The sequence below is a fragment of the Moschus berezovskii genome, chromosome 24 (assembly GCF_049115385.1).
Source record: "Moschus berezovskii isolate FMDL1 chromosome 24, NW_MosBer_1.0, whole genome shotgun sequence".
NCBI lineage: Eukaryota > Metazoa > Chordata > Mammalia > Artiodactyla > Moschidae > Moschus > Moschus berezovskii.
The window spans coordinates 47,244,442-47,258,767 of NC_142483.1; the positions used below are offsets into that span (position 1 = coordinate 47,244,442).

A 14,326-nucleotide genomic window follows, 5' to 3' on the forward strand; every position below is an offset into this window, starting at 1 on the left:
CCTTAGGTTTGAGGAACTCGCCTCTTCTTGTCAGTTCCAGCGCCTAAACTTGTCTCCCTGCCGTTTGGAGCTGAGGGTGCTGCTGGGGTTCTCCCTGCTTCCCGGGCAGGGTTCTCCTGCATGTGCGCTTGCCTCTCTCCCCTTACATCTGCACCGTCATCTTGACCAAATTCTTGGAAGGTTCTAGCTGTGAATGGTACAGCTTCCTCTTTTTAGGGATAATGTGGATTTCCTGAGGGGATGTGGAAAAAAGATAAGTAAAATGCTTAGGTTCAGCTGGCCAACTTGAACCAGAATTTTCCTTGGTAGTGAAGGGCTCCTGGTAGGAGTTAACACGCTTTCTTGGCGTTCTTCCACCTCAGTCTCCTCTTTGTTGATTCTCCCTCTTCTGCATCTTCCTGGGCCCTCTCTGTTTCTCCTTGACCACTGTCCTAGGGTGATTTCATCCAATCCAGTGGCTTCAGTAGGCAGGTATGCATCTGCATGACCTCTCCAAACTCCAGCTTTGTGTCATCTTTACATATTCAGTGTCATGCCCAAGAGGAATCCTCAAGTTGCCCCAAAGGGACCCAATCCGCTCCCTTTGTCTATCTCCACTCCCAGGCTTCCCCATCTCAGTAACACTTGGATTATTGTTCAGCTTGTCTATCTTTTTAACTTGATACCCTGGTTGACCACTAAGAAATAACATTTGCAGTTTGGTCGTAGAGAAATTGTAAAGTGTTTATGGATACTATACTCAAATGTCTCCACATTTTATTTCCTTCATAGGATGTGAGTTCTTTTAGTAGCTCATGTTCCCTTGTCCGTGAAGTCAATTTATTCTCCTATAGCCTGTGTAAACACATCCTGTAATGGGAAGGCGTTGGAGAGGGCATGAAGAAATGGAGCATCATTCTAGAGTGAGTTTTATATTGTTATGGGTTCCGTCAGTCTTTTATTTCTCCAGTAGAGGTAATGGATATTTTCTTATGTTTTAACAGTGGCTGAAAGTGAGTAGTTCTTGCTTTAAAGAAATGGTATGTCATACTATGTTAATTAAGTAGCACAGTATTAAATTTTGTAATAGATAATTTAGATTTTAGAAAAAATTGACTCCTTAGACACAAGTATAAATTTACTTTTTCTACTCTATAAATTTTGATGGAAGTTCTTTTGCATTCTTCGATGTCCAAAAGATAAACATTTCCATTTTCTCTGCCCTCTGTATCTGTTATTTATTTGGAGGATTTATTTTATTTGGATCCCTGTTACTTATTTGGAGGATTTCCTGAAACAGGGAAAGAAGCCCACTTTTGAATCATCATCTCTGGTTGGATTAAAGTGATCCAGGGTTACATGTAAATCTGGTCTGGAGGAGTTTAACCCTTGGTCTCAAAGTAATCCTTCCACTTCTCACAGACTGTATATATAGAGTCTAACACTCATCAGAAAGCAATTGGGCCTGCAAGAGGATAGATGATATGATAAAAAAACAAGCGAGATAAATTACAGTATCCACAGAGGTTACAGAGTATGGAATTAATCACAAAGATACCTTAAAATAACTATGATCAGTGTATTCAGGAATTTGGAAAATGGGGAATTTCAGTAGAGAACTAGAACTATATAAACAAACAGAGTGGATATTCTATAACTGAAACACAGAACTCGTGGGATTGGGTTAACTGCATATTAGACACAGCTGAATAGAGAATTAATCTACTGTTCTGAATTCATCTGGGACCAATGAGGAGAGACAGAAGGATGAAAAATATGGAGAAGAGCAGACGAGACATAGGAGGAAACAGTGAGGAAGTGGTGGTTTTTACAGTAAGTGGTAAATGGATCATTTTGATATCGGTATAAGAAAAAAAAGCCCTGAATTACTCTGTGCATAGAAGTTAATTCATGTTAATTTAATTCATGTAAAAAGAGAAAACAAGTTTCCAGTAGCTAACACATGAAAATTTCTTTATTACCTTGGAACAGACCAAGATTTTTTTTTTAAGCAGGACACAAGAGCACTGTCATAAATTATTGATAAATTGGATTACCTTAAAATTAAGATCTTCGGTTCACTGCAAGGGATCACTGAGAAAGTAACAAGTCCGTAGTGTAGGGGAAAGTATTTGTTACACATATAATTGATGTGGGCCGTTAGCTAAAATGTATAAAGCACCGAAGAACAGATAATACAAGAGAAAAATGAGCATAGACTTGAACAGGAACTTTATAAAACCAGTTATCTTCAAATGGCCAATTAACACATGAAAAAATTGTGGCAAGAATGTAGAGCAATTGGAATTCTTATACCTACTTGTTACAATGTAAATTGACTTCATCACTTTGGAAAACTGAACATTAGCAGTGCCTATTAATCTGAAGCCAGGCATACCTTATGATCCAGCGGTCTCACTTCCAAGTATATATCCAACAGAAATATTTCCATGGATCCAGCCTAAGTTATGCTTGGTGGTATGCATGAGTGGAAACAGCCTCAATGTCCATCAACACTGAAATGAATAAATTGTGCTATATTTACACCCTCTAATACTACTCAACATTGGGCATTTTTGACATGAACTTTAGCATCAGTATCTGTAGGATGTTTCTCTTGAGACAGTTAGATTCACCAAAAAGCGTTTCTGCTGTCAGCCTGGGATGCAGGGACCTGGCTGCCTGGGTCTGAGGAGCCTCTTGGGAGTCCTGGTATTTATTCAGAAATTCAACTAGACTCGCTGTTTTATTTGGTGACCCCTTCTTTGACTTGGTTTGCTTTCTCTTAATCTAGAACCTTTCTGCTTTACTTTCTGTAGAGAATAAACCTTCAAACTTCTGCCTGTGTACAAGTCTGAGAGCCGTCACTTAGATTCATTGGGTAGAAAAGGTAATCTACAAATGAAACTGCTTTTTAGTCAGATTTTGCCAAAAATTTGTACTTTTGCTCCTTTTCTTCCACCCTTAGTTTTAGAAGTAACTTTTCAATGCATAGTACCAGGACAAGTATGTCTGCCTGGAAAAGCAATGGTATTAGATTCTTTCACTGAGATGACCCAGAGGGATGGGATGTGGAGGGAGGTGGGGGGGGGGAGGTTCAGGATGAGGAACACATTTACACCCGTGGTGGATTCATGTCAGTGTATGGCAAAACCAATACAATATTGTAAAGTAATTAGACTCCAATTAAAATAAATAAATTTATATTAAAAAAATCCTTATGATAAGGCAGTTTCCAGTGGATTGAAAACTTCATTGTGAAAGACAAAAGGAGAAGAAAGAGAAGGAGAAGAGGGACAGTTCTAGACCATATAAATAATGCCTTCAAGTCGAAAACAAAAGACCAGTAACCCATGGGCGAATCAGCAGAAGACCTGAGCAGGTATTGCACAAATGAGAAAATATGAACAACAGAGAAATATCAGAACATGCCTACCATAATAATTACTGAAGTTTGCATTAACACCACAAGATCAGTTCAATCGCTCAGTCGTGTCCAACTCTTTGTGACCCCATGAACCACAGCATGCCAGGCCTCGCTGTCCATCACCAACTCCTGGAGTTTACCCAAACTCATGTCCATTGAGTCGGTGATGCCGTCCAACCATCTCATCCTCTGTCGTCCCCTTCTCCTCCTGCCTTCAATCTCTCCCAGCATCAGGATCTTTTCAAATTAGTCAGCTCTTTGCATGAGGTGGCCAAAATATTGGAGTTTCAGCTTTAGCATCAGTCCTTCCAATGAACACCCAGGATTGATCTCGTTTAGGATGGACTGGTTGGATCTCCTTGCAGTCCAAGGGACTCTGAAGAGTCTTCTCCAGCACCACAGTTCAAAAGCATCAATTCTTCGTTGGTCAGCTTTCTTTATAGTCCAACTCTCACATCCATACATGACTACTAGAAAAACCACAGCCTTGACTAGATGGACCTTTGTTGACAAAGTAATGTCTCTGCTTTTTAATATGCTGTCTAGGTTGGTCATAACTTTCCTTCTAAGGAGTAAAGCATCTTTTAATTTCATGGCTGCAGTCAACATCTGCAGTGATTTTGGAGCCCCCCAAAATAAAGTCAGCCACTGTTTCCACTGTTTCCCCATCTATTTCCCATGAAGTGATGGGTCAGATGCCATGATCTTAGTTTTCTGAATGTTGAGCTTCAAGCCAACTTTTTCACTCTCCTCTTTCACTTTCATCAAGAGGCTTTTGAGTTCCTCTTCACTTTCTGCCATAAGGGTGGTGTCATCTGCATATCTGAGGTTATTGATATTTCTCCCAGCAATCTTGATTCCAGCTTGTGCTTCCTCCAGCCCAGCGTTCCTCATGATGTACTCTGCATATAAGTTAAATAAGCAGGGTGACAATATACCACCTTGACGTACTCCTTTTCCTATTTGGAACCAGTCTGTTGTTCCATGTACAGTTCTGACTGTTGCTTCCTGACCTGCATATAGGTTTCTCAAGAGTCAGGTCAGGTGGTCTGGTAGTCCCATCTCTTTTTTTTTTTTTTTTACATTTCACTTCCTTGCTTTTATTTTTTTATTTTATTTTTTTTTTAGCTAGAATATTGAAGCTTTAATGAGTATGCTGATAATAATTAGCATGCACATTTGTCTGCCATAAGATGTCTGCTTAATTTTCATGGCTGCTACTGCTGCTGCTGCTAAGTCACTTCAGTCGTGTCCGACTCTGTGTGACCCCATAGACAGAAGCCCACCAGGCTCCCCCGTCCTTGGGATTCTCCAGGCAAGAACACTGGAGTGGGTTGCCATTGCCTTCTCCAGTGTGTGAAAGTGAAAAGTGAAAGTGAAGTCGCTCAGTCGTGTCCGACCCTTAGCGACCCCATGGACTGCAGCCTACCAGGCTCCTCCATCCATGGGATTTTCCAGGCAAGAGTACTGGAGTGGCTTGCCATTGCCTTCTCCAAATTTTCATGGCACATGACATTAAAATACATTGTTTTCATGTACTCTTTCCCTAGTTTTTTTTTTTTTAATTAATTTATTTTTTATTGGAGGCAAATTATTTTACAATATTATATTGGTTGGTTTTGCCATACATTGACATGAATTCGCCCCGGGTTTACATAAGTTCCCCCTCCTGAACCCCCCTCCCACCTCCCTCCTCCCTTTATCCTCCCTCTGGGTCATCCCCGCATGCCAGCCCCGAGCATCGTATAACATGCATTGACCCTGAACTAGTGATTCATTTCACATATGACAACATACGTGTTTCAATGACATTCTCCCAAATCATCCCACCCTCACCCTCTCCCACAGAGTCCCAAAGACTGTTCTATACATCTGTGTCTCTTTTGCTGTCTCGTATACAGGGTTATCATTTGCATCTTTCTAAATTCCATATATATGCGTTAGTATGCTGTATTGGTGTTTTTCTTTCTGGCTTACTTCACTCTGTATAATAGGCCCATCTCTTTAAGAATTTTCCAGTTTATTGTGATTCACACAGTCAAAGGCTTTGGCATAGTCAATAAAGCAGAAGTAGATGTTTTTCTGGAACTCTCTTGCTTTTTCCATGATCCAGCAGATGTTGCCAATTTGATCTCTGTTTCCTCTGCCTTTTCTAAAACCAGCTTGAACATCTTGAGGTTCACGGTTCACGTATTGCTGGAGCCTGGCTTGGAGAATTTTGCACATTACTTTACTAGTGTGTGAGATGAGTGCAATTGTTCAGTAGTTTGAGCATTCTTTGGCATTGCCTTTCTTTGGGATTGGAATGAAAACTGACCTTTTCCAGTCCTGTGGCCACTGCTGAGTTTTCCAAGTTTGCTGACAGATTGAGTGCAGCACTTTCACAGCATTATCTTTTAGGATTTGAAACAGCTCAACTGGGATTCCATCACGTCCACTAGCTTTGTTCATAGTGATACTTCCTAAGGCCCACTTGACTTCATATTCCAGGATGTCTGGCTCTAGGTGAGTGATCACACCATTGTGATTATATGGAGAGATCTGACAGATTGTGGTCCACTGGAGAAGGGAATGGCAAACCACTTCAGTATTCTTGTCTTGAGAACCCATGAACAGTATGAAAAGGCAACAAGATAGGACACTGAAATGTGAACTCCCCAGGTTGGTAGGTGCCCAATATGCTACTGGAGATCAGTGGAGAAATAACTCCAGAAAGAATGAAGGGATAGAGCCAAAGCAAAAACAACACCCAGTTGTGGATGTGACTGTTAATAGAAGCAAGGTCTGATGCTGTAAAGAGCAATATTGCATAGGAACCTGGAATGTTAGGTCAATGAATCAAGGCAAATTGGAAGTGGTCAAACAGGAAGTGGCAAGTTGATATTCTAGGAATCAGCGAACTAAGATGGACAGGAATGGGTGAATTTAACTCAGATGACCATTATATCTACTACTGTGGGCAGGAATCCCTTAAAAGAAATGGAGTAGCCATCATGGTCAACAAAGGAGTCCGAAATGCAGTACTTAGATACAGTCTCAAAAACGACAGAATGATGTCTGTTCCTTTCCAAGGCACACAATTCAGTATCACGGTAATCCAAGTCTATGTGCTGACCAGTAACACTGAAGAAGCTGAAGTTGAACGGTTCTATGAAGACCTACAAGACCTTTTAGAAATAACAAAGATGTCCTTTTCACTATAGGGGACTGGAATGCAAAAGTAGGAAGTCAAGATAGCAACAGGTAAATTTGGCCTTGGAGTACAGAATGAAGCAGGGCAAAGGCTAATAGAGTTTTGCCAAGAGAATACCACCAGATAGAAATGAGTGAAAATTTGATACTACTAAATACTGGTGAGGTGTAACTCAGGGGAAACTTGTATGCCACTGGGACAACCATTTTGGGAAACCATTTGGCAGTGCTGTGAAGTGGAACATTTGAGGTTCCATTTCTTTGTTTTATTTTTTTATTGAACTATAGTTGTTTTACAGTATTATGTTAGTTTCATGTGTACAGCAACATGACTTGATTATATATATATGTATGTATATCTATATTTTTGGATTCTTTTCCATTATAGTTTGTTGTAAGATCCTGAATTATGTTTCCTTCCTGTGCTATGTGGTAAATCCTTGTTGTTGATCTGTTTTTTATATAGTAGTGTGTATCTGTTAATCCTATACTCCCAATTTATCCCTTCCTACCCTTCTGCCTTTGGTAACTATAAGTTTGTTTTGGAAATAAGTTCATGTGTACTGTTTTTTAGATTCCACATGTAAGTGATACTGTATTTGTCTCTCTTTGTGTGACTTTGTGAGTTAGAGAATAGGATGAACAGCAGAGGTGGCCTTCCCTGGGAATGTAAGATCTGTTCACTCCAGAAAACAGTGTCTTCATTTTGGTGGTGATCATTAATTTTAATAATTCACAGAAGCAACTATAATTAGTACTAAAAGCAGTTACCATTTCTTGAGTATGTACCTTGTGCTGGACCCCAGACGATTTTCTCATTTAATCTTGTAGGACAGCAGTCCTACAAGGTAGGCATTGTTATCCCATGTATAATGAGAAAACTGAAGGTATAAAGAGCTTAAGAAATTTGTTCAAGGTCACGCTGTTAGAAGGTTGTAGGGCTAGGAGATACAGCCAGATTTGTTGAAATCTCTGTCAGTATTGTCAAGTTGAAAGAGTGACCCTACTGAAGGAAAGGAGAAAAATAATTTAGAAATCATAATGAGCCACAGGGCATAATAAAGTTTTGGGATACTCTTGTGATGTTGCTGTTAATTTACCGCTTGTTTAAAGTCACCATGACTTGGCATAGTGAGAAAATGGAGGTCTATATCTTTCATGAAAAGGAGGTAATATTTTTGCGGACACTCACCATTTATCATCTGGTAGGGTATGTTGTGTAATTGAGTGTTATATCACCTGAATTTTTTTTAATTGGCTGTGTAAAGCAATGATACTACTTCATGTTTTCAAAACACTTAAGTTTTGAATAGATGACTCCTACTCATGGTTCATAAATCAGAAAAATTCAAAAAGTAAGAAGTTTGTCATGGATGGATGTGAGAGACATAAAGAAGGCTGAGCGCCGCAAGATTGATGCTTTTGAACTATGGTGTTGGAAAAGATTCTTGAGAGTCCCTTGGACTGCAAGGAGATCAAACCAGTCAATCCTAAAGGAAGTCAGTCCTGAATATTCATTGAAAGGACTGATGATGAAGCTGAAGCTCCAGTACTTTGACCATCTGATGCAAAGAGCCGACTCGTTAGAAAAGTGATGGGAGTGAGAGCATATTGTGGTGGGGGAAAAGTTAAGAGGAGCAAAGGAGATATTGGATATAGACTGATTTCTTAAGAGGTTTGACTGAGGAAGGGAGGGGAGAGGCAATGGGGCAGTTGCTCGAAGGACAGGAAAAGCATTTTGTTAAATGGGAGAGAGTGAGTATACAAAATGGAAAACAAGGAATTGGCTGTTTCAAGATTCCCAGAAAAGGGAAGGGAATGTGATCCAGACGGAGCTGCAAGGACTGAGAGGTCAGTGGTTGTGATGGGAGGAAAGGAGGCCAGGATAGGACACACAGGAAGTTTAGATTTAGGGAGAATTTCTTCATGATGCTTTCTATTTTCTCTGTATAGTAGGAGGCAGAATCACTCACTGAGAATCTCATAAGAGGATGGAAACTTCAGGGTTTAAAGAGAAGACAATTTTGGAGATAGGCTAGTTGTTGGTGCTGTTTTGTGCCCTTGAGTATTGGTGTCATCCTTTTACAGTGGAGCGACTCTGCTCCATGTTTAACTTCAGCAGTCTTTGTGCAGACGTACAGGAAGTGTATAGATCATTGGAATCATCTGGATCATTTGACTATGTGGATGCAGGAAAAAAAAAGGAGTGTAATGAAATGATAGATGGTGGGATGCAATCGAAGCAGGAAGTAAGTAAGGAAAAGGAAGTGCTTTTTGGGAGATGTCATGGATTGGGAGATGATGTCATGGATTTTGAAAGATGATGTCATGGGTTGGGAAGAAATGTCATGGATTCAATCAGTGGAAGTTCCTTGGAGGCTGAGGAACTGTCCCAGTGGAAGAGTGTGCAGGCAGGAATAAGAGCAGATTATAGTCAGTATAGTCAGAGGGCATATTTGAAATACTTAGCTTGGAGGGACTACAGTTAAACGCTGGAATCTTTAATGCTGGATAAAGCTTTTCAGCAGATGGCAAGACTGGGCAGGGAGGTACCAGGCAACACATCTTGGGGAACCAAAAAGGAAGGTGGTGTTTTCTGCTCCTGCTCCTTAGTTGGGCTGATGGAGCAGGTGTCAGCTGATCAAGAGATTCTTGGAGTGGCTGCTCTTCGCTTGAAAGCTCCAGGCCACAGCAATGGTGTGTCCTGCCGTGGATTCCCGGGAACTCCAGGCTGACTGGCTCCCTAGGCTGATCTCATTCATTTTATCATATCTTCTATCACATCTCATTTTATGGGAAGCTTTTGGTTTCCACTTACCATGAAATAGTTAGGGTCTCATTTCTTTGGTTTACTTGTCATCATGGAGCTCTGTGCTCTCTGTTTTTTAAGTCATAGAGATATATTTCTATGGATTCATCAGGGTTTACTCTATATTTTGAGCAGTGTCTTATATTTGTTAGAGTGTGACTAGGGATTTAATCAGCAACTGAAACAGAGATGACACCTGGCTTATATGGATCTTAAACTTTTGATTTGGTTTCATTCCCAGGTCTTTACTAATAGAGCTATAAATAATGACCAGCAGGAAGGCAAAAGGATGCATAAATCTACCAAGAGAACCACATAAATGCTGAGTGTTAAGATTTCAGTGTATGTTATGTATGTGTATTGTGTCCAGAACCACCCTTTTCTGGTTTACAGTGGGAGTTTTGGGAAGTTTTGGGAAGCAGAAGTTGGGTGGGATGATGATTGCAACAGAGCTGGAGGGATGGTTGATGATGGCAAGGGGAGGCCAGCAAGGAGGATTGCAATCAAGGGGCCTTTGAAGTCAGGGAACTCATTGCCCTTTAGAGAGTTGCACGGACTGGGAACTTGGGTAGTGGGTCTAGCAAAGGGAAGGAAGCTTGGGCCTAACAGTTTTCAACAATACCCTTGGTACCCAGAGTGATGGTTCAACAAGTCCCCTAGTTCTGGGTTGGAGGCTATTGGTTCAGAGACGAATGATAACAAATGCCACTGGTTTGAAGAAGAAATAAGTTTATTAAGAGACAGATACCATTAAACCAGAGGACAAAAGAGCATGTGAAATCCAGATGTTCAGATGGTATCTGCTTTCTGTATTATCCAGTGCTGAAATGAATCATTTTTTTTGGATTTATAAACACAGTTTAGTGAAAGAACTGGAATTTCTATGACTCACCTGGGGTTCAGAGCAAGTTTAAGACTAATGTCCAACGAAGGTGCAGACAACTGGTGGTTCTACTTCGAATCTTCAAAATGCCAAAGCCCTCTTCTTTCCAGATGCTTTTGTTTGCCTTTCATCTGTCATCTGAAGAACGTGGGGTTTCTTTTAACCGGCCAAAGGCAAATGAAGTCAGGGCGTCGTTTTGTAATAACACTGGCAGAGATATGCAGAGTTGCCTTATTTTCTTTCTGCATAAACGTCTCCATTTTTTCTAAGGCAGAAATATACTGTGCCCGACAATTGGCTCCATATCTAAATGTCAACATGATGGGGACGGTGCCCTCTGGAAACACTTGCCATGGTGGCATTTTCGGGCAGGTGCTATCAACTGTTTTATCATGAGAGGTAATCTTTGGCACTTCTCTGTGTGTAGGCTGGTGATGTACATCGAGAGAGACAGCAGAAAGACCACTGCAGGCAAGGAGCAGCAAAGCGGCAATGAGTACCTGTCCCGATGCCTTGACCTGCTCATCCGTCACATGGTTCAGGAGCTGCCACGTATCCTGGGTAAATTGGAGTCTCGCCCATCCGTAGGCCCCTTCCTGCTTACCTTTTTGCGACTTGGCTTTTGGGCATCTCTTCTCTTTGTTCTTGATGGTCTGTTTTTTACAGGCTAGTGCAATGACACTTCTTGAATGTGTGGTTTCAAAATTTCAACGTGCCCTATCTGTTATCATAAATATTTTGTGTCAGTGACGTGATTGAGACAATGAGTAGGCTAAAGGGCTAAATTAGGTTACATTGAGGTGTCATCTTGCAGTCCTGGAAAAGAAAAGCATTTTAATTGGTGAAAATTGGACTTAGGCTATCATTTCAGAAATGTCTCAAGATTTCTGTTTGCATAATTCGGAATAAAAACATTTTTCCTTCAGGTTGTAACCACAAATTTGTTTTTTCTTACAATAATTTAAAAATACATAGGCACCAAAATTTAATATTAAAGAATTTTGATATTAAAGTTTGAAAATTTCATTGGTTTGACAAATTTAAGATGAAAGGATGTTTATTACAGCTAACAAAATCTGTTATTCCACTGTTATTTACAGATGCAAAAATCATCTAAGGAATGTGTACATTTAGTTTAAAATCGCATTCCATGCTTTCCCAACAGATGTGGCTATAAACCAGAAATGTTTAAAATGTTAAATTTGATCCAGCCTGTTATGGTAAAAGATATTTAGACTCAGAAATTCAGAATATTAAATCAAAGTAGTGAAAATATCTTCAAGGCTGATTGACAGTAACTTTTTGCTCCTTACTAATAATGTGGGAGATTTTTGCCTGTTCATGACTGAAAATAGAGCTTTTCAAAATTTATTTGGATTGTAACCCTTTTAAAATCTCCAGACCAAAGGTCACAATTTGGTCAATTGGTAGCTGACTTTCTTTTTACATGACTCATCTTGTCTTAGGAGATGGTGATGAGATTCATGTGTCTAGCAAGGCAAGGTTTATTTATTATTGGACTTGGCTATCCAATGAGAAGTTTTGGGAATTGATCTCTTATTACTACCATCCTATTCTATTCCCAGAGAAATCTAATCTATGACCTGTTAGCTTATAATTCTTAAAATAACTTTTTCCTGTTTACAAAAGTAATGGATACTCATGGTTGATATTCGTAAAGTACAAAAAAAGAAGAAAAATCATTTTTATATTCTATTTTAAATTTCCAGATGAGAGGTCCATCTTATATCCATCTTGTGCCCAGAGGCCACAGCTTCCTGTTGTAATGTCAAGAGTTGGGAATCAAACAGTGCAGCTACTACCCACTTCTTTTATTTGGAGATTATTTCCCTTAGCAGTCCCATTAGTATTCAGCCCACAGCTATTGGCCCCTAAGCATTTATGGTCTCTAACCTCACGTGTGCTCTGGGATGTGCTTTGCAGGTGACATTCTTAACGCCCTGGCTGCCGTTTATGGCCGTAAACACCCGTCCACGGTTCAAGCGAAGCAGCTGAAGCTGTGTCTGCCCCTCATGCCTGTAGCGCTTCACCTGGTAACATCTCAGGTATCGTCTTTTTTGGGGAAGAAAGTGGAGCTAAGAAACGTCAACTCAGGCAAAGCATTATCCTTTCTTTCTTATACATGGCTTTCAGGATTTAATCTATGGAAACTCTCATCACACAGGTATTTCGACCTCAAGTTGTAACAGAAGAGTTCCTTTTCAGTTACGGAACTATTCTTGTGAGTAATGCTGAATTTTTCATGTTCCTAATAAAAATGTGGCTGTCCCTACTGTTTGTGGGACTTGTTGTCAGAATGAAGTAATTTTAAAATCTTAGTGGTATTTATTTGTCTCTAGGGAAGTGACCTTTTTGTATTTTTATCTGTTGACTGTAATAAAATTTGACATTTGGGGAAAAATACATTCTCTCCTGATAATGCAATTTGTTTAGAGACAGACCCAGGTAGGGTATATAAGTTCATAGAAAAGATTTTCATAGTGTTTGGTATTAAACATCATGAAAAAATTTAAAATAATGAGATGGGTAAAAATGGGATTCTGGAAACACAGTCTTATACTTTCCTTTGGCTAACGTCGGCCAGCTGTGTGCAGTGTCTCTTTCTGTGATGACATTTCTCTAAGGGGAGCTCAGTTTAACCTTATCTTTAATTTTAATGAGGTGAGTAGCAGTGAAAAACAAATCACTGTATTATCTTTCACTTCGATTTTTGCTCACCAAAAAAATAGTCTTTTTGTTAAGGTTGTGGCTCATGAATTATGTTATCTTCTCCCCTTGCCTGCAACACTTACAGTATATACTGTTGATAAAACAGCGAGCTGTACAAAGGGAAAACGAAAACATTCGTCACGCAGCCTATTCTGTCTTCCTTTGATGTTAATAATAAACGCTGAGCTGAGATTTAAAAAATGTCATATCAGATAGGTATCTCATTAAAATGAAGTAAATACCTCAATTTTATTGCTGGTTTGGAGTAAAAAAAAAAGATTACCATCCACAAGTGAGGATATAGGTTTTTAGAAGGTTCATCATATGGTAACGTATGATGTTTTGAAGTATGATTGTTGAGTAGAGAGGTCACTGACTTTTGTAAGCAGTGTGTTTAGTCAATGCAATATAGATTCTTTTGTACTCAACTTCAGATCATTATCATCCTTGAATCTTGAATTCTGCAAAGCATATCATTTTTGTAGCACATTCATGAATTTGCAAATTGTGAGAATTTTGTCTGCCACCTCCCTTAATACACTTTCTAATCTTTTTAAGGACAGTATGGGTATCGTTTTTAGCAAGACTATAGTTCTATGTTTATACCTCCATTGCACTGACATGCTGATGCCTGATCATAGTGATTTTGCCCTTGCGGTCCTCGTTGGAATATTTTGGCCCAGGGTTTGTTTGTTTGGATTAGGTAGAATTGTCCTGGGTTCATTCTCTTTATTTTTTTCTCATGTGTAGTACTTTGCTGTGCTTACATTAACTGAGTACAGTTTAGATTTTCAAGGAACTATCGAGATTTTCAAGGAACTATCAAGGAACTCCAGTATAAAAGTCTTTGTGGACTTTCATTTGTTTCTTTCAGGGAGACCTCCTCTACTTCATATAACCCATCTGCTCCGCCCGAGGAAGGGCCTCCTCACCTTCTCCCAGGAGGGAGTGCACCCTTTGAGGGGTGGGGGTGTTCAGTAGGGCTCTGTATGGGTTTGCTTCACATAGGCACTTTCAGGGAATGGAAGATAACTTGCTTGGTTCAAAGGTAACTGTGATACTGAAAATTCTTTAGCGGTCTTTCCCTGGATAATGTTGCTCAAGTAATAGAAGTTTACACACACACAGTGGAAGAGGTCTCTTGGCTCTGGAAAACTTGGCCGTTTTCCTAGTTTGAGGCGCGGCCAGTTCCAGAGTTCTTTTGTTATTTTTCTTACCGCCTCTGTTACTTGGCCTTAGCTATGCATCCGTCTTTCCTGACTTAGTGTTGGCCGCACTGATGACACACTGGTCCAGGGAGAGGAAG

General features: G+C 39.9%; 1 protein-coding gene across 4 annotated transcripts in view; it reads left to right on the forward strand.

Moving 5' to 3' along the window:
• Window positions 1–14,326, forward strand: part of ULK4 (unc-51 like kinase 4) — a 514,736-nt gene that overhangs the window by 138,740 nt on the left and 361,670 nt on the right. For all 4 annotated transcript variants that reach the window (XR_008684254.2, XM_055414560.2, XM_055414559.2 and 1 more), the window contains exons 23-25: window positions 10,718–10,851; window positions 12,235–12,356; window positions 12,476–12,532. Coding sequence is in view for 3 of the 4 variants with exons in the window: in XM_055414560.2 (XP_055270535.2) it covers window positions 10,718–10,851; window positions 12,235–12,356; window positions 12,476–12,532 (313 nt within the window). In the remaining variant the exon portion in view is untranslated. The remainder of the gene's footprint in view (window positions 1–10,717; window positions 10,852–12,234; window positions 12,357–12,475; window positions 12,533–14,326) is intronic.